This window comes from Balaenoptera ricei, chromosome 7 (assembly GCF_028023285.1).
Source record: "Balaenoptera ricei isolate mBalRic1 chromosome 7, mBalRic1.hap2, whole genome shotgun sequence".
NCBI classification, from domain to species: domain Eukaryota; kingdom Metazoa; phylum Chordata; class Mammalia; order Artiodactyla; family Balaenopteridae; genus Balaenoptera; species Balaenoptera ricei.
The window spans coordinates 67,060,296-67,082,357 of record NC_082645.1 but is presented as its reverse complement, the minus strand read 5'-3'; the positions used below and the strand labels follow the sequence as shown (position 1 = coordinate 67,082,357).

The following is a 22,062-nucleotide window of genomic DNA, read 5'->3' as shown; positions in this document are numbered from 1 at the left end:
GGCTTTCCCTTTATTGCCTCATGAACAAAGAATGCCTGTCTGACCTTTGTGAGTTAACTCAGATCATTCCTCATCACGGAATGCTCTTTTGACTTGGTGTATAAATTCTATTCATTTTTCTTAAGATTTAACTTTTCTATGAAGTTTTTTACATTTATTATAGCTCTTATCATTTTCTCCATTTTCTAAATCCCTTTTTATAATATTTTATTTATTTTGCACAACACAGCCTAGCAAATAAACTGTCATATTTCATACTGTTATTTCTTATGACTTGAAGTTTTCCTTCCTAGGTTGATAAGAAATTTATGTTATTTTACTTGCAAATGCTTACTGTGCTAGGCACATAATAGGTGTTAGATGAATTGATTACAATCAGAAGCAGACTAAGTGGAAGAAATTAAACAAAATGAGAATTGCTATGTTTAAGTGAAGATTTCATTGGTGAATTTTTTTTCCTCTTATTTTTTCTAAATTTTGTATAATTTTGCTGTACTACTATAAACATTTACAATATATAAAATAAACAGCCATTAGATTGTTCTTTACTGATGTCTTAAACTTGTAATTGTTTTAGTAACATTGGATGCAAATATATATAATTCATTTAGTGCTTTAATATCTCTTACATGTTAAATTTATATATATTTTTCTTTAATAGGAGGAAAGGACAGACGAAGTGGCCTCATTCTGACAATTCCATTATGCCTGGAACAGACAAATATGGATGAGCTGAGTGTCACCTTAGACTACCTACTCAGCATTCCAAGGTGACTCTAAAGGTGTCTTTTCTTAAATTTCAATATGTTTTCATTTACTTACGAATGATTCCTGCTATTGTTAAAGTATACTTTGCTATCTTATCTGCTTTTATTAGCAGTGAAATTATAATTGAAAACACGAGAATCAGTAATATATGATGCCACAGCAGATAAAATAAAGACATTTTATATTCTTGATGCACTAAATGATACCGATTTCTAAAATGTATATACTGTAACTTTTAAGAAATGCAAAGATTGAGCATCTGTCTATATACCATGTAATTTGAGAAAACTTAGAAAAGTGAATTCAGTAGAAAGCTCTTGTATTTAGGTAGCTATTTCAATATATAGATATAAATACATCTGTATGTTTTAATATATTGAGTGAAAGCTATTTGGAGTTTAAAACATTTTTATTTTTAAAAAATGCAAAAAATGTTTATATTTTAATCCAAAGATCATTGGATTTTTAATTTTTAAATTTCTTTGGTGAAGACAAAACTTAAACCTTTGTATTTGCTTGAGCCTACCCATCATTTCAACAACAAGAACAGAAAAGCCCCCTCTCCAACTTCCTTTCCCACATGTGATATTTGGGGGCTGAAGTCTGACTGCACATTAGAATCATCTGGAGATTTTTTCCAAAATTTTAATGCTTGTGGGTCCACCTCCAGAGAGTCTGATCCAATTGTTTTTGGGAGGACTGCTCATCAGACTTTAAAAAAAATTCTTTAAGCTTCCCAGATAATTCTAATATGCAGTCACATTTGCAAACCACTGCAGCAAAGTGCAGGAATGAGGGCAGATTTTTTTGTGTGTGTTTGTAAAATATAGAGGCGGTAAAAGGAACAAAACTATCTCTTACATAATGCTCTTAAGCTCGAAATAGTGAATTTTAAACATTTTAGTCAGAGCAAACAATTCTTTGTATCCTTTTCCTATATTTTCATTATTGACATAATAGATTATTTCATTTTAAACCACTTTGAAGAATACAGGGTTAAAATTATGTTTTAGAACAACTGACTTTAATCACATCTGCTTCCAATATTGGTGTATAATATAATGATTCTGTTGCTGAATGTTTTTTCAATATTGGGAAAATACAGGTCTTAAAGTGAAAATTTTCAGTTTTTTTACTTTCTGGAAAGGAGAGTTATCAGACTTCACAGTGTATTAGTACTGAATAACCTTGCTAATTCTCTGAGCTGCTGATTGCCAATTTGTGTTATTCATCATTAGATAATGAACTGCTTTTTAGGTAAATGACACTAGTTAAACATACAGCTAACAAATTATGAAAAAAATATTCATGGATTCACAGATGGTTAAAAGTGTTCAGGGAACTTAGAGACCATCTGAACCAACTGCCTTATTTTACAGTTGAGGGAATTGAGACTCAGAAGTTAGTTACTTGCCCAGGATCACACAGCTAATTAGCAGTAGAGCTGGGATTAGAATCTGCAGTTCCTGACACCAATCCAGAGCTCCTCATACTTCAAATGAATAGAGTACAGTGTAGTTGCATCTTATGTGGGGTGAGGTTCTGAAGTTAGAGTGTAATGCAAAAATTACTGATAGTCAAAATTACCCTTGAAAAATGCCTGAGGAAGAATTAGAGACTTATGAACTATTTTCCTGTGAACACGCTAGATTTTCTTCCAGCATTGGAACATGTCAGTCATTGAGGCTGAGTTCCGGAAGACACAGTCGGCTTGTGGTTAGGTTTGTGATAAGAAAATGTGCGCTTGTATATACTAGAATCACGCTCAGCCTGCCAGGATGCTCACACTGTAAGAGGCACTGGGCAACTGAGGCAGGCTAAACGACCAGTTTCACTCATGCAGCCTGTCTGCTCACTCTGGGTGTGCAAACAGGAAGTACAATGGAGGGCAAAATAGCCTACACTACTTAAACGTTCTCTCTCTCTCTTTCTTTCTTATATAGATATAGTACTATTTCAATGTAAATTATGAATCAGTTTCTGCATAGGTACACATACTTACCTGCCAGCTAATAGAGAAGATGTAAGTTGAAGCGAGATGAAAGAACTTAACTTAGCAAGACAAAATAGATACCTGGATACTTCATTTTTGATAATTGTTCTGCTAAAGTTTGACTGTCTCAAATATTTGTGAACGCCCTGAATTTTTAGCCTTCTGCTTTCTTGGATCAACCTCCTATAACTTTGGCGTTTAAAAACGTAGTTGGCAGCTTTATATCAGTGCTTGCCATTTCATTAGAGAGCTAGAGGGTTTTTGAGCTCTTCATTGCGACTCTGGAGAGTAATTCATTAGGTGCAACCTTAAAAACTGATTTTTCTCCTTCAGAATGCCTGCCATTCAAAACTGCTTTTAAAAAAAACATTTTTTAAAAAAAATTTTATTTATTTATGGCTGTGTTGGGTCTTCGTTTCTGTGCGAGGGCTTTCTCTAGTTGCGGCGAGTGGGGGCCACTCTTCATCGCGGTGCGCGGGCCTCTCACTATCGCGGCCTCTCTTGTTGCGGAGCACAGGCTCCAGACGCACAGACTCAGTAGTTGCGGCTCACGGGCCCAGTTGCTCCGCGGCATGTGGGATCTTCCCAGACCAGGGCTCGAACCCGTGTGCCCTACATTAGCAGGCAGATTCTCAACCACTGTGCCACCAGGGAAGCCCCCCAAAACTGCTTTTAAATTGTATTATGAGAGATTTCAAATACACAAAAAAGTTGAAGGAATAGTGCAGTAAACACCATTATGCCCATCACTTAGAAGCCTGCAACTAATGTTGTAATACTATCACATATCTATGTGTCTATCCACCCCTCTTTCCATCCCAGAACTGTTTTTAAGTTTACCCTGTCAGGTCAGTCTCAGCTTGGGTCTAGAAGGTTTTTCCTTTTTTAGTATGTCTGCATTTGTTTTGGTGTGACTTGTTTCTCCCAGACCCTGCTGTTAAAGCTTAACTCCTCCCAACTGTGAATGTCTCCAGACAGCTCCAGCAGTGTAGCTAGCTAATGCGGCCTCTTCTTTATAGATGTCCAAAAGCAGTCTTTCATTGCAGTGAAAATGTTAACATTTTGAGTATAGTAACAGCTTTTTAAAAGTTATTTAAAAATGGAAAGAAACTATCCAGTTCTTACCCATATTTTATGCTTAGTTTCATGACCAGGAGCAAAGTGTGATACATACCTATTTTAAATGGGTAACCCAGTACAGTTGAAAATGGGGTCATTTCCTGATTCCTTTTCACACAGCTTGGTCCTAAGCTTGTTTTTGGTTTCTGACTCTTGAGCAGAGGGCTGAGAAGAAAGGAGAAGTTCAGGTTAATCGTAACCTGACCTGAATACTAAGTTTATGTTCAGGTAACTCCTCATGTCCAGGTCTGTGTGGAGTTCAAGACTAAACATTACTGCCCCATTTTCTACAAAGGGTTTTTAATAAAAAATAACATAGACTGACACAGCTGGGCCAACCTGAGTGTTAAATTTTAGGAGAGGTAAATGGAGTTTTTCTTTTGTTATACCAGCGATTGCTGTACATTTTAGACATAAACAACATGATTAGAAATTATGAGTCCAGACTCAGAAAGCAGAATCAAATTCAGGATTACCTTATGGAGATAAAGAAGAGATATATAAATTAATCTGCAAATCTTTTCATTAAAAAAGTAAATATTGAGATTAGCACTAAACAAAACCTCACAAGTAGATCTTTATCTCATATCATTTCTTTATATATTTCAAAATTTTAAGTCAGAAGCATATTCACATTCAAAGTATAAAATGAAATTTGTGTCAGTACTATTACACAAAGTATGATTATAAGATATTGAGACTACCAGCTTTTTAAAAACATGTGGCAAAACATATGCATCAGTGTTTCTCAACCTTTTTTGTCATTGTTATCTTTGTAAGGAGCCCTTTTAGGCAGCTTTTCCTATTCACTTCTGCTTGATGTCATAGAGTTTACTGTTAAAATCAGTCTGATATTAGAATGCAGAGCCATGTTTCATTTATCTCAATATTCACAAGGCCAATAAAAATGATTTGGAGACCTTAGGTGTTTGTTATATGGATATTGAAGGAACCAACCAGACTTAGCAATAAAGTCATAGAAACGACTTAAAATATATTATGAAAGGAGATATAACAGCTGTGTATGGTGAAATATCATTTGAATCCCATACAAGTAGTTTTGTAACTGCCAGAATTCTATGGGGCATATATTCTGTACATTCAGAATTTTTAAAAATTTATCTGTGGACATTTTTATTCAAAGAAAATCTTACAGAGAAACTAAATTTATAAAAGAGCTAGAAGTGTAGGCCCACAGCCATTCCTGCTCATCCCCGCCTTCTCAAATTCCACTTCCACTGCAGTGCCCCCTCACCCGCTTTTAAGGAGCCTCCTTGGAGCTTACAGGACTCTGCAGAGCACTTAGAAGATAACTTGAATATGAATATAACACTGATTGGTTCAGTATAGTCTGTGAGAGTGTGACTGGGATGGCTCTTCTTTTTTTTTTTTAATTTATTTTTTATACAGCAGATTCTTGTTAGTTATCTACTTTATACACATTGGGATGGCTCTTCTTTATTTTTGTTTTTTTATGGGACATGCTTCTAAGAAAGTTTAAGGCAGTGCCTTCCTTTTTCCTCCTTAGCAAATGCACTTCTGGCGAATGACGGTATAATAGTGTTGATCTTAGAGTTACTTCAAAGCACTGTAGTTAAGTGCTCTGAACATGCTTTATGCTGTTGATGAGTGCTTTTTTAATATTTACTTCATTCATTCAACGAATATGTATTGAAAACTTATAATGTCCTGTTTTAAAATGTGACAGCTAAGCTAGTATTTCCTTTCTTTACCACGTATTTTTAAATTTCCTGTCTCCTCTGTTCCCTTTTCATATGCTTAAGTTCACGTCGAGGGATTGCTGAGTTGTCAAGCTGGACTAGTACAGCAATAGCCAAGCTAATTTCTCTATCTCCGGTCTCTCCCCAATTTGTACACAAGGACAAGATAAATTTCACCAAAACAACAGTTCTATCATCCTTCTCAGTTTTCTAGGACCTCCTCTCCTTTCCACACAATGAATTTAATTCAATAGTCATTTATTTTGTTGCTACCAAGTGCAGACATTGTACACCATGCATTGTGAAGACAAGAAAGACTAGGTGTGCGCTCTCAAGGACAGTCTTTCAGCCTTCTTAACTGCTAAGTCAAGACCTTGTGTGATTTGACTTACGCTTTCATTTCATATTTCTTGAGCGCTTATCATGCAAGGCACTTAGTTTTATAGCACTTGTATTAACTCAGTCTTCAAAATAACAATATTATTATCCCTATTACATAGATGAAAAAGTGAGGGCAGAGAAATTTAAGAAACTTACCCAAATTAATAAGTGGTACCTTTGCTTACATTCCTCTTGCTCTGTATCCTTTTATGTTGTTTCATTAGCTCCTTTATGTAGGTACTTCCCAGAATCTTCCAGCTTTCTCCAAACTTACAGCACTTGCTGTTTCTGACTCTTTAGGCATTTAATCATAATGTGTTTAATGATAATTCTTGAATTTTTACATTTATTATTTAAGTTTTACATTTAAAAAAATTTCAAAGATATATGTTTCCCTAGTAACATTAAAAAGGTGACGTCAGTGAGTGTAAAGTAGACACTAATTAAAATACTTTTATTTTACCTTTTCACCTTTCTAAATGATCTTAAGCTTCTTGAAGGGAGAAACTGTGTTGTATAATACATATTTTTTCATAATCCTGTGCAGTACCTCATATTGATACTTAGTAATCAATAGTCAGTGGATGTGGGTTTCTGCTCTTTATCTTAAGTTTCTTCATAGCTCTGTGTACTCAAATGCAGACTGGCTGATCATTTTCAGAACATCTTACATTTGTTGGAAAATCAAACATGTAGAAGTTGCAGCTCAGTAAGACCAGGTAGGCTGGTCTTACTTTCCTTTGAAGACATTAAATTTGAAATGGACCTGGGAATTTACTTATGGGTGATGATTGGGAGGCATATGTGAAAAAGAATATCCTATACTTAAGGAAATAATAGATAACAGTAAGTCATTTAATTCTCATAACAGCCCTATGAGACGAGCACTATCATCCTTATCCCTTACATATAAGGGAACCGAGGCATAGAAAGAGTGGGTAATTTAAGTATCTTGACCAAGAACATGTGGCACACCAGGGTCGGAGGGGGACTTGGACCTGGTGGTCTGACTCCAAGCCTGGGTTTCTAGCCACTGTTGTATTCACCTCTGTTATAATCACAGTGCCATAGCTATTGATAACTTTTAATATTCATTTGCATTTAACCTGCATCTATCACAATTGAGAATTGACACATGAAAATAACTATGGTGAACATAGTTGAACATAATGGAAATCTTTTTTGTTTTAACATTTTCTTTCAACAGTATATTCAGTGTATATTTAAAATCATAGCATTTTTCTAGCTCAAAGGGAAATTGTTGATCATCCAGTTATAGAATCATGGAATGTCAGGATTAGAAAGTACCTTAACAATCATCTAGACCAAACATCTTCAATCATCTAGACTAACCACTTTACCCATACTTAAATCCTCTTTGTAGAAATGCTGCCAAGTACTTGCGCAGATTAATCTAATTCTGTAGAGAGTCAGCATCTATAGAAGTTACTTTTCTGTTTCTCTCAAGTATTGATTTTTTTCAAATTTGGATTTTAGGCCAGTTCTTCCTAATTGTAGAAAAACTCATTTATGTCACAGAAGAAACATCAGAACACAGAGGTTTAATGACTTGCCAAGAATCACACAGAGATTACTCATAAGTCTTCAGTCACTTAGTAAATATGTGAGATCCTACAATGAGTTCCTCATCATTCTAGGTGCTGAGGAAATGGGTGAACAAAGGCCCAGTCCCTGCCCTTATGGGCCTGATGCCCTAATGATCAAATGAATATTATAAATAAATACATAATATGTTGGAGGTTCATAAGTCTATAGAACAGATCATGAAAAGAATTAAGGGAGGGATGGAGTGCAAAGGAGTGTCTGGCAATATTTTATAAAATGAGAAGGTAACATTTTACCAGAGATGACTGAAGTGAGGGCCAGGCCATACAGATAGCTGATGAAAGAGCATTTAAGAAAGAGTATCTTAGACAGAGGGAGCAGTAAGTGGAAAGGCCCTGAGTCAGGAGCAGGCTCAGTGTGTTGTGCGATCAGTAGGGAGGGTAGTGTGGGTGGAGCAGTTTGAGAGAAGGAGGGTTCTGGGAGAGCCCTCAGAGGGGCTGCAGTCAGACCTTAGAGGACCTCGTAGGCCATGGTAAGGGCTTCAGTTCTGAATGAGAAGGAAGGCCATTGTTACATTCCTACCGAGGAGTGATACGATCTGTGTCATCTAACATGATCTGCGTCATCTAACATTTCTAGAGGCCCTCTGTATTTAAAGCTGGAAGCTGCCAAGATATCAGTAAGACAATAATATCCTTGCTTTTTGGAAGCATGTTATCTAATGAAGATGAATTATAAACAAGCAATTATAATAAAAGCATAAGTAAAATTAGTGCCATTAAGTAAGTATAAGCAGAGCTCTCTGAGTGGAAAGAAGGAGCCCTTAGTCATAATCAGAGAAATTAGTGAAGAGCTACAGAAAACCCATTGACAGTCTCTTTCTAGCCAAAGTGAGTGAGCTTGTTAAGGACCTGCTCCTCCTTTAATAGCTGTTTTAACTCAGCCACGTCACCCTTGAAAGGCTCTAATGGAGTAGGAACAAGGAAGTGGGGTCTTAATAGATTTTTTTTTTTTTTTGGTTCGTGGTCTTAAAATTATAAAATGTTAATAGTAGTATAGGAATTTACTAATGTAGCACTGCAGCTACTCTAACACACCCTTTATAAGGGACATAATATGCTTCTAAATCTAAGTATGTTCTTGTTAAAAACAGTTTAAACCATCACTCCACTTGTAGGATTGCAATTTTTTAAAAAAAGGGACTTCCCTGGTGGTCCAGTGGTTAAGAATCCACACTTTCAATACAGGGGACATGGGTTCAATCCCTGGTCGGGAAACTAAGATCCCACATGCTGCGTGGCACAGCTAAAAAATTTAAATAAACAAACAAACAAACAAAACTATTCCTTTCAAGTAGTTGAAAGATCACTTGGTCTTACAATTTTCAAATATGTAGTATCTTTGAATTGTGTGTATTTTCTTTATCTATCTTAGTAAAATGTGAGAAAATTATGATTAAGGGTGTTTTTAAGTACTCTAAAAGATAAATTTAGAGTATTTTATGCCCTTAAGATCACTGCAGATGGTATTTGCAAGCTTCATTACTTTCTTTGTCTTAATATACAGATTAATTTAGCGTGCTTTGAAATATAAATGTCTCGTTTGTGTAAAACTTACTTGTTTAACAAAATGGTGTGTAACCTGTACCTCATAGATGCAGGTGCCCAATTATGGGGATGACTCACTTCTCTTGGGCTCTAGTCCCAACCAGGGAAGGCCCTCCACTGGACAGCTCCATGTATCTTAGCCCCCCTTCCTGCAGATTTCCACACTGCACTGGTAGAGTCCCTGAGTTGCCGCCACTTCTCTGAAGACCACTCACTGACAGTTACTCTACTAGGCTGGTCTTTCTTGCGCTTGTATCCTCCCTAAGTCAGAGTGGTCTTCTCCTTACCTGATCCCACAACTAGCAGTTAGATGTCAGATTTGCTTCCCCCAGCAAGTCTTTATGTGCTGTTGCTAATGCAGAAGAGATCGCTGTATTGCCTTACCCCCATGAATGCTTAGTGGATCTTTTATTTTGTAATGCAAAATCCAAAAATAGAATACTTCAACATTTTTTTATTAAGATATAAGTCACATATCATAAACATCATTTTTTAAAGTGTACAATTCAGTGGTTTTCAGTATATTCACAAGGTTGTGCGACCATCACTCTCTAATTCCAGAACATTGCCATCAGCCCAAAAAAGAAACCTATACCCAAAGCTGTGACAAAGTGAGAGAGTGGCATGGACATATATACACTACCAAATGTAAAATAGGTAGTTAGTGGGAAGCAGCCGCATAGCACAGGGAGATCAGCTCGGTGCTTTGTGACCACCTAGAGGGGTGGGATAGGGAGGGTGTGAGGGAGGGAGATGCAAGAAGGAAGAGATATGGGAACATATGTGTATGTATAACTGATTCACTTTGTTATAAAGCAGAAACTGACACACCATTGTAAAGCAATTATACTCCAATAAAGATGTTAAAAAAAAAAAAAAAAAGAAACCTATACCCACTGGTAGTCCCTCCTCATCGCATTCTCCCCTCCTCCCAGCCCTTGTCAGCCACTAGTCTGCTTTATGTCTCTATGGATTTACCCATTCTGGACATTTCATATAAATGGAATCATACGATATGGGCTTTTGAATCTGGCTTCTTTCACTTAGCATGTTTTCAAGGTTTATCCATGTTGTAGCATATATCAGTACTTCATTTCTTTTTATGATTGAATAATACTCTATTGAATGGATTACCACATTTTTTTTTCTATTCATCCATTGTTGGACATTTGAGTTGTTTGGATTTTGGCTGTTATGAATTATGCTGCTATGAATATCTGTGTGCAGGTTTTTTGTATGGACATATGTTTCACTTTGCCTCACCTCTTCAACACTTCTCTGCTTTCTTTGGAAGCTCAGCTTCTGTCCCTGCCTACAAAGGCACCTATTCTTCTTCCATATCTTTAGCAATATCATCCTCATTCTTGTGACCTTACTGTTTCTCAATAGAATTGGATATCCTTCTCCAATAATCCTCTTGAGGTTAATGTGAATGTTTGGAGAGAGTAAGGGAGGATTAGTAAAATTCCCTGGACTGTTGGATTTAAATCTCAGGAAAGGGCCTGCTATTAACCTTTCCTATAATGTAGGCAATTGGGAGAACTTTGTGTGGGGAGAATTATCACTAACAAATCCTTGCTCTGCTAAGCAAAGCTGCAGTTTCTTCCACTATATTAGAGGGAGGGCAGTTGAGATCTTTGCATTAAGTTGATTTTATAAGTAAAACAGATAGTAATAGTAATAATAAATAATAATAATATAGCTGTGTAGTTTTGGTCATAGGATAGAGTTTTTCCATGTTGTTGTTGCATTTTGCTAGGGCAGGCTTCTGAGAAGTGTTTAGTTGGTACTTGAATAATTGAATATAATATATAGCAATAACACATTTTCCAACACTCAAGATAATATTGTGCTGGTCAAGTGACTAAGAATGCAAAAGTGAAAGCAGAGGTGGGTCAGACATGGTGTATTCAAGCTTTGAATTCTTATATACACCAATGCTACTTCACCTCATTAAATTTCCCCAAAAGAACACCAAGAAGCTTATTTCCAATGGTTTAATAATAGCTTACTTTATTTTCTACCTGTTTTGAAATATCACTTCACAACCTTACACTTCTGGGAGGAAGGAGAGACAAGAAGTATGTCCACACTTGGTAGTCATTAGTTACCTACTTCACTGTGATCCCATTTTACAGATGAAGAGATTGAGAGGCTAGTGAGACTATTTGAATGTTGCTTTGATTTCTTCTCTTTTTAAGACATTGAATTTACATGCTTTTAGAGTAATTTTCTTAGCAAATTAGCTTATAAATTGTCAGTGTTTCCTGAAATGAGAAAAATAAATTGCTTGAGAAAACTGAAGAATTTTATTTATTGACAGTGCAAACCAAGTCAATTGAGATTAATGCTGCTCCACATATGATTACACTGTAAACTTTATTTAGGATTATGAAGAATAAAATAGGAAGCTTGTTTTAATACTCTGTAATTTTGTTTCATTTCAGTGAAAAGTGTAAGGCTAGAGGATTTACCGTGATTGTGGATGGCAGAAAATCCCAGTGGAATGTGGTGAAAACAGTAGTCTTAATGCTACAGGTAATTTTATTTTTGACTATTATGGTTTTATTGTACAGCAACAGATGAGGTGGTAGCGGCAAATGCATTTTGTTTATCGGACTGTGCCCAAGCTTCTCAGCAGTGACTGAGTTCTGAAATGCACAGGTCACTATTGGATTGTTTAGATTCAATTCTTATAGGTTTTACTTGAGTAGTAAAATAAATTTCAACCCTATTCTAAAGGTTTGTAAATGACCAAAAATAATATGTCATGTTTAAGTAATTTAAACAACTAGGCCAATGAGTCTCAAAGTGTGAGGGCAGAGGTTATCAGGCTCATCTAGGAGCTTTTGCACACTGTAGTGGCTGCATCATCCCACCTCCACCCCCTCCTAATACTACAGGTAGGGAGTAGGACTGGGTAAGTCTAATCTGAAAAAGCTTCTCAGGTGGTTCTGATAGGTTTCTCCCTTCTGTTACCCTTTTTCCTTCAAAAATCACCAGGATTCATAATAGTCTTATATCTGTCTCTGATCTGAAAGAAATGTACTCGACAGGTGCGTCCTTGGGGGCTTTAGCAGCTCACAGATAAGCATTTCATAAACAGCTGTGATTATAGAATCCCTGATGTGGTCCTAGTCTTATGTTTATATTTCCTTGTGCTCCTCACAGAATGTTTCTGTAATCCCTTGCACATAGTTGGTACCTAGTAAATATTTGTTGGTTTATTGTGAGAGTATTGAGGATACTGTGATCTGAAAGAGAAAAATACAGTATTTGAGGATTGAAAGGGGACAGATTGCTCTCATGTACCTGGGTTTCCTTAGAAGGGCTTGTATAGAAAGTAAAAGTTAAGTGAGTTAAATAAGAGAGATTATCTAATTTAAATGAAAGAAGGTGAAAAGGGCATTCCTGGCAGGGACACTGATTTAGTGATAGCTCAAAAATTAAGTGAATACAATGAAAGGAGCTGATGACAGGCCAGTTTGGGGGCAATATATTGGCTGTTACGTGGGATGTTGAACATTGAATTAGGTAAATATCAGTGATACTGAAAGAAAGATCAAGAATTTTAAATGAACTGGGAAATAATTGGTAGCTGCTTTAGGGTTCTGTGGAAAGGAATATAATTTAAAATTTTAAATGATAACTAGGGAGAATGATTCTTAATGGTTTATTTTTTATTTGTGATAATTAGGAAAAAGAAATTCAAGGGATGGGAACTGGTAATTTTAGTTTTTAGCTTTAGTGCTTAGTATGGTTCAGATACTGTGCACTAAGCTTGCTATATAAAAGATCTCATTTAATTTCATCCTCACAAACTTGGGAGGCAGGTTCTACGATCCCCAAAGGTCTTCAAGGATTTTAAGTAATGTACCCAGATTCTCTTGGTGAACATGGGAGAGAGTCACGATTGGAACCTGGCACAACCTAAGCCGCAGGTTTTTATCCTTTAAAAGTGTGTATTTACCAGTGGGATGTATCTGAGGTGGTTCCCAAATTATCTACCCATTACCTTATTCTTAACTGGTTGGCCTAAACCTTCATCATTAGAATCACTCCTTTGGGTTGGAAAGGACATAGGTTCCAGTGGATCAGTTTTTAAGGGAACACAGATTGGTGTCCCATAATAACTTTTTCTGTCAAATATGTTCCCAGCACTTTTGCATTCCAAACCCTGAAGATTAACTCTTCTCTGTACAAGTTGTTAAAATAACTGTTAGATGAGAAATCCATTCATTATGACCTTGTGTTCTTCCATTCAACTGTGTCACAGTTGAGCTGTTTGGGACTTGCTGTCTGAACTGGACTTTGACCAGTGGCACTTTTGAAGAGCAATCAATGGATGATTTAATTCCCTCTTGCGATTTCTTTTCTGATAGGTATTTTAACAACTTTTGGGCTTATTAATAGTTAAGATTTTCAGAAGTTGCAATGGCCTGTTGTTTGCTCCTAGTCAAACAGTTTCTACATACAAAGTTACTCATTGCTTTTATTTCAGAAGGTACTGGTACTGGCTGTTTGGGAGCCCAGAGCTTAGTGCTGGCTCTGCCTGTAACAAATATTCTCTAAAATGAGTGGCTTGGTTTCTCTTGTTTCTCACAGCTTTAATACGCAATGATTTTGAAATAATATTCTTCCACAATCAACATATAAATAAACCTCATTCTACCTGAAATTTCCCAGCCCCTCTGATAAAAGTTTTGATAACACTGAGGTTTTTTTTTTTTAACTTTATTCACAACCCAGTCATTGCAGGAGGTGCTAGATTTGTGATGTGCACAGTGACATGTTTAAATTGAAAGGTTTTCTATTTTCCCCTAATCAATACTTATGATTATAATTATATAACATTATTATTATTCAGTAGTGCCATTTATGGTCTAGAATAGTGGTTGACCACTATTTTATAAATAGAGTTTATAAATAGAGTTTTATTGTTTACATATTGTTTATGGCAGCTTTCATACTATGTGGACAGAATTGAAATAGTTGCAACAGGGACTGTATAGCCTGCAAAGCCTAAAATATTTATTATCTGGACCTTCAGAAAGAATTTACTGACCCCTGGTCTAGAACATTTGGAATGGTATGGTAGAACTTTAGAGTCAGACCGACCCGGTTTCTAATCCAGTGCCATCCCTCACAACTCTGTTCCCTTGGACAAGTTACTTTAGTTCTCTCAAGCTCAGTTTACTTTTCTGTAAAATTGGAAGCTCAGTTTACTTTTCTGACAATCTGTCTTTTCTGTTAATGTGAATTCATTTATTCAGCAAAGATTGATGGAGTATCTTCTATATGTCAGGCACTGTCATAGGCTCTGGAGATATAGGAGTGACATTATAGATAAGGTACCTGCAATTGGGAAGCCTATATTCTGTTTGAGTCAGACAATAAGCAGTTAGGCAAATTACTAAGTAATGTAACATCATATAGGGATAAATTCTATGTAGAAAAATAAATTGGTGAAAAGAGACTGAGTCAGATCCTGCTACTTTAGATAGAGTGGTCAGAGAAGGTCTCTCTGAAGAGGGAATATTTGAGTAGAATCCTAAATAAACTGAGGAAGTACTCCTAGGTATAGGGCAAAGAACATTCCAGGCAGAGGAAACATCAAGGGCAAAGTCCTGAACTGGGAGCAGACTTGTCACATTCTAGGAGCAGCAAGAAGGTCAGTGTGGCTGTGTTAGAGGAGTGAGCTGAGAGGGGAGAGGTGTGAGATGAAGTCTGAGGTCATGGGACCCTGAGCTTGGAGGGCCTTCTTGGCCTTGGTAAGGGGTTTGAATTTTATTCTGAGCATGAGAAAACGTGAAGCAGGAAGGCCTGCTAAGAGGATATTTCAAAAGGCTGACTAGTCTGGGAATGTTAGCAATGTAGGTGGTAAAAATGGGTAGGTTTAATTAAGATATATTTTAAAGATAGACTTCATGGGACTTGCTGATAAAATATATGTGGAATATTTATTAACTCAGTAAATGTTAATTTCCATTCTTTAGATGATATGAATAACTGCATCTAGTAAATGTGAAATTGTATTTGTCGAGGTTTAGCTTTGTCCTCTTCTTCAAGTTAATAATCATGCAGAATCTTGGCTTTTTTGTATAGTGGCTGGTAAGAAACTTATTTTGTGAGAATATTGATTTACATTATTGGAGGAAATTCTCTAAGATGATTGTGTTATAAAAAATTTCTTTCATATCAGAGAAAAACCAAATTTAATAATTTCTCAACTAAAAATTATCTTGCAGCTTAAATATATTCCTGTTAGAGAGATTCAGTAAAATACAAAAATAATTCACATGTACTGTCTGTATTACATTGTTTTTTGAAAACCTTCTCTGAATCAGCTTGTCTTTCAAGTATTTCTTTATTGCCATGTACGTTTTGAAGTTTGCAGTATTGCTTCTATTTTATTATTTTAATTATTTTCCAAAGGTCTCCTAATTACTCAGCCTAATCATGAATATCTAATAATTTATAACTTTAATAAATTATTCATTTTACATGTATAATTTGTAATTGTTTTTTGTATTTTATAGAATGTTGTTCCAGCTGAAGTGTCCCTTGTTTGTGTAGTGAAGCCAGATGAATTCTGGGATAAGAAAGTAACACATTTTTGTTTTTGGAAAGAAAAGGATAGACTTGGCTTTGAGGTAAATATACTCTATAAAAAAATAGAAGTGTGTTATATCTTTAAAAACAGCATTTTGCTGGTATTATTTTGTTTGTTCAGCATTGGATACTAAGCAGTGCTTATGCCATGCTCAATCAGTACCTAAGTAATGATTAATATTTAGTCAGCATTCACATACTGGTTGAATGAATTATGATTCCTTGTCAAGGCCACAAATGCTTTCTTGTTTTCATTTTCATCACTCTTTGTGAATCTTTGGAATAAGTAGAAGGTTTTTATTAAAAACATTTATAGGGACTTCCCTAAAAATCCTACATGCTGCGCAGCACGACCAAAAATAAATAAATAAATGAAAATAAAAACATTTTTATTACATTACCAAGAAGACATTTAACTAATACTAGGAAATCCTAAACATTTAGAAATTGAAGTTAGAGCGTATTTTGTATGATGTCATAATTATTTCTTAGTATCTGGTTTGGTTTTTTTTTTAATTAATTAATTAATTTATTTATTTCTGGCTGTGTTGGGTCTTCGTTTCTATGCGAGGGCTTTCTCTAGTCGCGGCAAGCAGGGGCCACTCTTCATCGCGGTGGGCGGGCCGCTCACTCTCGCGGCCTCTCTTGTTGCGGAGCACAGGCTCCAGACGCGCAGGCTCAGTAGTTGTGGCTCACGGGCCCAGTTGCTCCGCGGCATGTGGGATCTTCCCAGACCAGGGCTCGAACCCGTGTCCCCTGCATTGGCAGGCAGATTCTCAACCACTGCGCCACCAGGGAAACCCCTCTGGTTTGGTTTTGATACATGAACACAGTTATCCATCCTTTCCTATTGGCATTACTCTCTCCCTCTTACTTTTCTTGTGTGAAAGCTTGGTTGACCCTTGAACAACATGGGTTTGAACTGCACAGGTCCACTTACAAGTGGATTTTTACAGTCAGCCCTCCCTATTTCGGGTTTAACATCCACAGATACAGAGGGCCAACTGTATTCATTGTACTTTGCCATCTTATGTAAGGGAATTGAGCACCTGTGGGTTTTGGTATCCATGGGGTTTCCTAGAACCAATCCCTTGTGGATACTGAGGGAGGGCTGTACATATTACTGTAGATCAGAAAGAAGTCCTAAGATGGAATACAAATTTAAACAACTCAGTCATAATTTTCCTTCCACAGCCTATTAATCCCAGCTTCCTAGTAGGAGAGTTGATAGATACTAAACTTTACATTAGTTAAAGTGTGGAAGCACTGAAGGGTGCAAAACCTAACTCAACCCTGTAGAATCTAGCCTTGGAATGTTTACAGGAGTCAGACAGTAAAGACTCATTGTGGACTTTGCCAGACTACAATAGTCATTTTTATTTTCAGTGAAGTCAATATTTTTTGGTATGGAGGAAAAGTCTCCAAGGTGTCTTAGATAAAGATTTAAGAAAATCTAGTTAAAAGTTTTCAAATGAGGTAGCACAAAATGTCTTTAAAACGTGTGCACTTAAAAAAAAAGTTAACTTAAAAAAAAATTAACTGCAGTTAAAAAAAAGTTAACTGCACTTAAAAAAAAAAGTTAAGCGCAGTAAAATTCATCCATTTTAGTGTACAGTTCTGAGAGTTCTGACAAACACAAACCGGTCTGTAACCATCACCATAATCAAGAAACTAAAGAATATTTCATTACTCCAGAAATTCTCTCATGTTCTTCTGTAGTCAACTCCTTCCATCTTTAGTCCCTGACAACCACTGATCTGTTTTATGTCCCTGTGGTTTTTGCCTTTTCCAGAATGCCATGTAACTGGAATGATAAAGTACGTAGCATTTTTAATCTGCTTCTTTCACATATGCATTTGCATTTGGGATTCATCCATGTTGTTGGATGTACTGGTAGTTCCTTTCTTATTGCTGAGTAGTAATCCACTGTGTAGATGTACCACAGTCTGTTTATCCATTCCCCAGTTGAGGGACATTTGGGGTTGTTTTCAGTTTTTGGTGATTATAGATAAAGTCACTGTAAACATCTGTGTATAGGCTTTTGTGTGAAGTTTTTATTTTAAGAGATAAAATACCTAGGAGTGGGATTCTTGGGTCATATGGTAAGTGTATGTTTAATTTTATAAGAAACTTCCAAATTGACAGTTTCAAGGTGGCTGTATCATTTTGCATTCCCACAGGCATAGTGTGAAAGTTCCAGCTGCATCTTTGTCAGCACTTAGTATTGTCAGGTTTTCTTTGTTTTTAAATTATAGTTACTCTAGTAGGTGTGTAGGGGTATCTCAGTGTGGTTTTAACTTGCATTTCTCTAATGATTAATGATGTGAGTATATTTTCAAGTACTTGTTTGCCATCCATGTACCTTCCTTGGTGGTGTCTGTTCAATTCTACCCAATTTTTAAAAAAGAATTAAGGCTTTTTGTTTTCTTATTATTGAATTTTGAGTTATTTATGTATTTTGGATAGAAATCCTTTATCAGATATGTCATTTTCAAAAATTGCATCTCCATCTGTTGTTCGCTTTTTCATTCTCTTAACAGCATTTTTAAAGAAGTTTTTAACTTTGGTGAAGTCTGATTTTTAAATTTTTCTTTTATGAATCAGGCTTTTGGTATCATAGCTGAGAAATCTTTGCCTAATCCAAGGTCGCAAAGATTTTCTCTCATGTTTGTTTTAGATGTTGTATAATTTTAGGTTTTATATTTAGATCTATCCATTTTGAGTTAATATTTGTATAAATTATAGTCTGACAATATATATTTTATGACTTCGGTTATTTTAAGTTTGTTAAGGTTTGGTTTTTGACCCAGTATATGCTCTATCTTGGTGATTTCCTTATGCACACGTGTTCTCCATGTACTGTGCATGTGTATTCTGCTGTTATGGGTGGAGTGATCCATAACTGTCAAGATTGTTCATAGTATTGTTCAGGTCTTCTTTAGTCTTTGTAATATTCTGTCCACTTATTCTATCAATTACTGAAAGAGGAATATTGCATTCTTCAACTATAATTGTGGATTTATTTCTCATTTCTATCAGTTTCTTCTTCATGTATTTTTAAGTTCTTCTGTTGAGTTCATAGATTTAAACTCATTATGTCTTCTTACTGAGTTGACCAGTTTATCATTTCATTATTAAATGTCCCTTTTTTATCCATGATAATAATCAGGTTCTGAGGTGTACATTGTCTGATACTAATGTAGCTACTCCAGCTTCCTTTGACTAGTGTTTGCATATTGTATCTTTTTCCATATTACCTGTTTACATATCATCTATTTACCTATTTCTTTACATTTAAAGTGGATTTTTTTATAAATATAGTATAGTTGGGTCTTGTTTTCACATCCAGTCTGACAATCTGTCTTTTCATCGGTTTATAATACCATTTATATTTAATGTAATTATTAATATGGTTGGATTAAAATCTTCCGTCTTGCTAGATTTTATGTATTTTTTTCTTTTTCTGCCTTCTTTTGGATTGAGTATTTTTATGATTACATTTTATCTCCATTATTGACTGGTAATTTATATCTTTTAAGTTATTTTTCCCGTGGTTGCCCTAGGTTTACAATATACATCTTTAATTAATGGAGTCTTATCTTCAAATAATATACCACTTAACACTGGTAGTTCCTTAATACAGTATATCTCTAATACTTTCCTTCCATTGTTTACATATTTTACTTTTACTATAGTGTAAGCACAAAATATATTGCTACTGTTTTTGCTATAGATAGTCTCTTGTCTTTTATAGCAATTAAAATAATAAAAAATGAATTTCATATTTACCTTCATTTATGACATTTCCAGTGTTCTTCTTTTTTTTTTTTAATTAAACATTTCTTTACTACAAACTTTTACTTTGCTAATATGTGTTGTGAATGATTATAAGATACATTTAACATATAGCATTTCCCATTCTTAGTTTTCCCCAGGGCTCTTCCTTTGGGAAGCATCTCCTGGAAGTATGGTTGCTCACAACACCCAGTGTTCTTCATTTCTTTTCAGCTTTTTGGTTGGTATATTCCTTCTGCCTAAAGAACTTCCTTTAAAAATATCTTACATTGCAGGTCTGTTTGCATTGAGTTTTCTCAGATTTTGTTTGCCTGAAAAAAGTCTTTATTTCGGTTTTGAAAGTTATTTTCTGTTGGTATAGAATTTTCTTTCATTGTTTGTTTGATTTTTTTTCTTTTAGCACATTAACTATATCACACCATTGCCTTCTCATTTCCTTGGTTTCTGAGGAGAACTCTACTATTATTTGTATCTTTGGTCCCATATATGTTATATATCTTTTATCTTCCTTGGCCACCTTCAAGATTTTTGCTTTGTTTTTGGTTTTCAGCAAAAACTGAAATTTTTTTTTTCAAATCTAGACATTTTGTAATGTCTAGACATGTTTTATTTGGTGTTAATTCTATTTGTTGTTTGCTGCACTTCTTGGATCACTGGTTTGACTTCTGCTATCACTTTTGGAAAATTCTTAGACATTTTCATTTCAAATATTTCCTCTGCCCCATTTTGTTTTTCTACTCCTTCTAACCTCCAATTGCATGTATGTTAGACCATTTGAAAATTTCTCACCATTCTAGGTTGGTGCTCTATTTTTTTTTTTTTTTCTTTTTGTGTTTCAGTTTGGGTATTTTCTCTTGATCCATTTTCAAGTTCACTGTTTGTTTCCTTGGCTGTGTTGAGTTTATTAATGAGCCAGTTGTAAATGCACTTTATCTCTTTTACCATGTTTTTGGTTTGTAGCATTTCTACTAGATTCTTTCTTATGGTTTCTGTCTCTTTGCTGTAATCCCCATCTGTTTTGCATGTTGTCTTGCAGTTCTTCCATGAGAACTGTTAGCATATATCATGGTTATCTTAAATTCCATACCTAATAGTTCCAATATCTGGGTCTGTCTTACTCTAGTTATGTTGTTTGGGTTTTTTTCCTGACAGTGGGTTGTTTTCTTTCTTGCTTTTTGTATGTTGGGTGTTGGACATCTTGTTTAGGACAGTAAAGACTGAGATAAATCGTATTTTTGCCTGCACATGGACCCATCTTGGTTTGTGCTAGGCTTTTAGTGGGGCAGGGGAGGGGTTGATTTAGTCTAGCCAGGAGTTGAATTGGCTTTGGCTTTTGTTGTTGCTCTTCTTTTCCTCAGTGTATCCCAGGCTTTAGATTCCTCTAGAGTTAGTGTTTGTCTCACCCTCAGCTGTAGGTCTTTCCTTTGCACCTGTGCCTCAGAAAAGGTCTCTCTTTGCACTGTTGACCCTCCTCAGGAATAGAGTGCTGTTACTTGTTACTCAGTGTTTGTTGGTAGGGCATTTTCTGTTGTTCTGATTCAGCCCCAGTCTTAGGCAGGCTCTGTGACCCAGGCTCTAGGGGGTAGGGACCTCTTCCCCAGCTTTAGGAGGCCCATGGTAGTCTGGGCTCATAATATATTCCTGCCTCCATTGGGATAGAGGGCCTGTCTTTCCCCTTCCTATATCAGCAGTGGGCTTTTATTTGTGCTCTAAGGTCATCCAGGCTTGCTGCCTTCCCTCGGGACCTGAAGGTTTTTGTTCTCTAGGGGAGAAAGAGTTGAAGAATCTGGGCTGTGCTTCAGCTTCATGCCTTTACAGTGGTGGTTGCTGTTCCCTTCCCCCAGACCTGTTTTGAAGTTTTTTATCCTCCCTACCCCCATCTTTCTTATGAGTCCCTGGGAGGTCTGTGGAGAAGAGTCTACAAGTGAGTTTGAATTCTTCTTGTATCTTTGCTTCCCACAGGTTCTATGCTTTCATACTAAACCACATGTGGCCTTAAACAATTCATTAAAAACTTTAGCTGAATTCTTACCTGGCTTGTATCATACCTTGTATTTTCCCCAGGTAAGCAAGTGCTCCAGCTCCATGTGTCCTTGGATTTCATCTTTCCTTAGATTTCAGGTTAATTGGTGTTCCTGTGGACTTACAACTCTCTGATGGGTTCAAGAAAAGTTGTCATTTTTCAGATTAATATGCATTATTTTGTTGTTTTTGTAAGGATTGGAACAATGCACTTTCCATCTTTCTACATATGCTAAGCAGAAGACAGTTGTTTTGTTGTTCAGTTTTATCTTGCAAACTTTTGTCATTGGTTGACTTGACTGTGATGTAGACTTATTAGAAGCTGTGTGCCAGCAGTGTAAGGGAAGGCAGCCCTGGCTGCTGGATTATGTTAGGAAAGGTGTTACCCTGATTGCTGGATAGGAAGCTGCATACCAAGGAGGAGAATCAAAAGTGTAGTGAGGGAAGAAAGTAAAAGCTGAATGTAGGAGGCCTGGAT

At 36.0% G+C, this 22,062-nt stretch overlaps 1 protein-coding gene across 6 annotated transcripts in view; it reads left to right on the top strand.

Annotated features, from left to right (window-relative positions):
* The window catches only part of SESTD1 (SEC14 and spectrin domain containing 1), a 137,460-nt gene that overhangs the window by 50,734 nt on the left and 64,664 nt on the right, over positions 1-22,062 (top strand). For all 6 annotated transcript variants that reach the window (XM_059928231.1, XM_059928234.1, XM_059928233.1 and 3 more), the window contains 3 exons: positions 662-770; positions 11,603-11,693; positions 15,695-15,808. In XM_059928231.1, the coding sequence (XP_059784214.1) occupies positions 662-770; positions 11,603-11,693; positions 15,695-15,808 (314 nt within the window). The remainder of the gene's footprint in view (positions 1-661; positions 771-11,602; positions 11,694-15,694; positions 15,809-22,062) is intronic.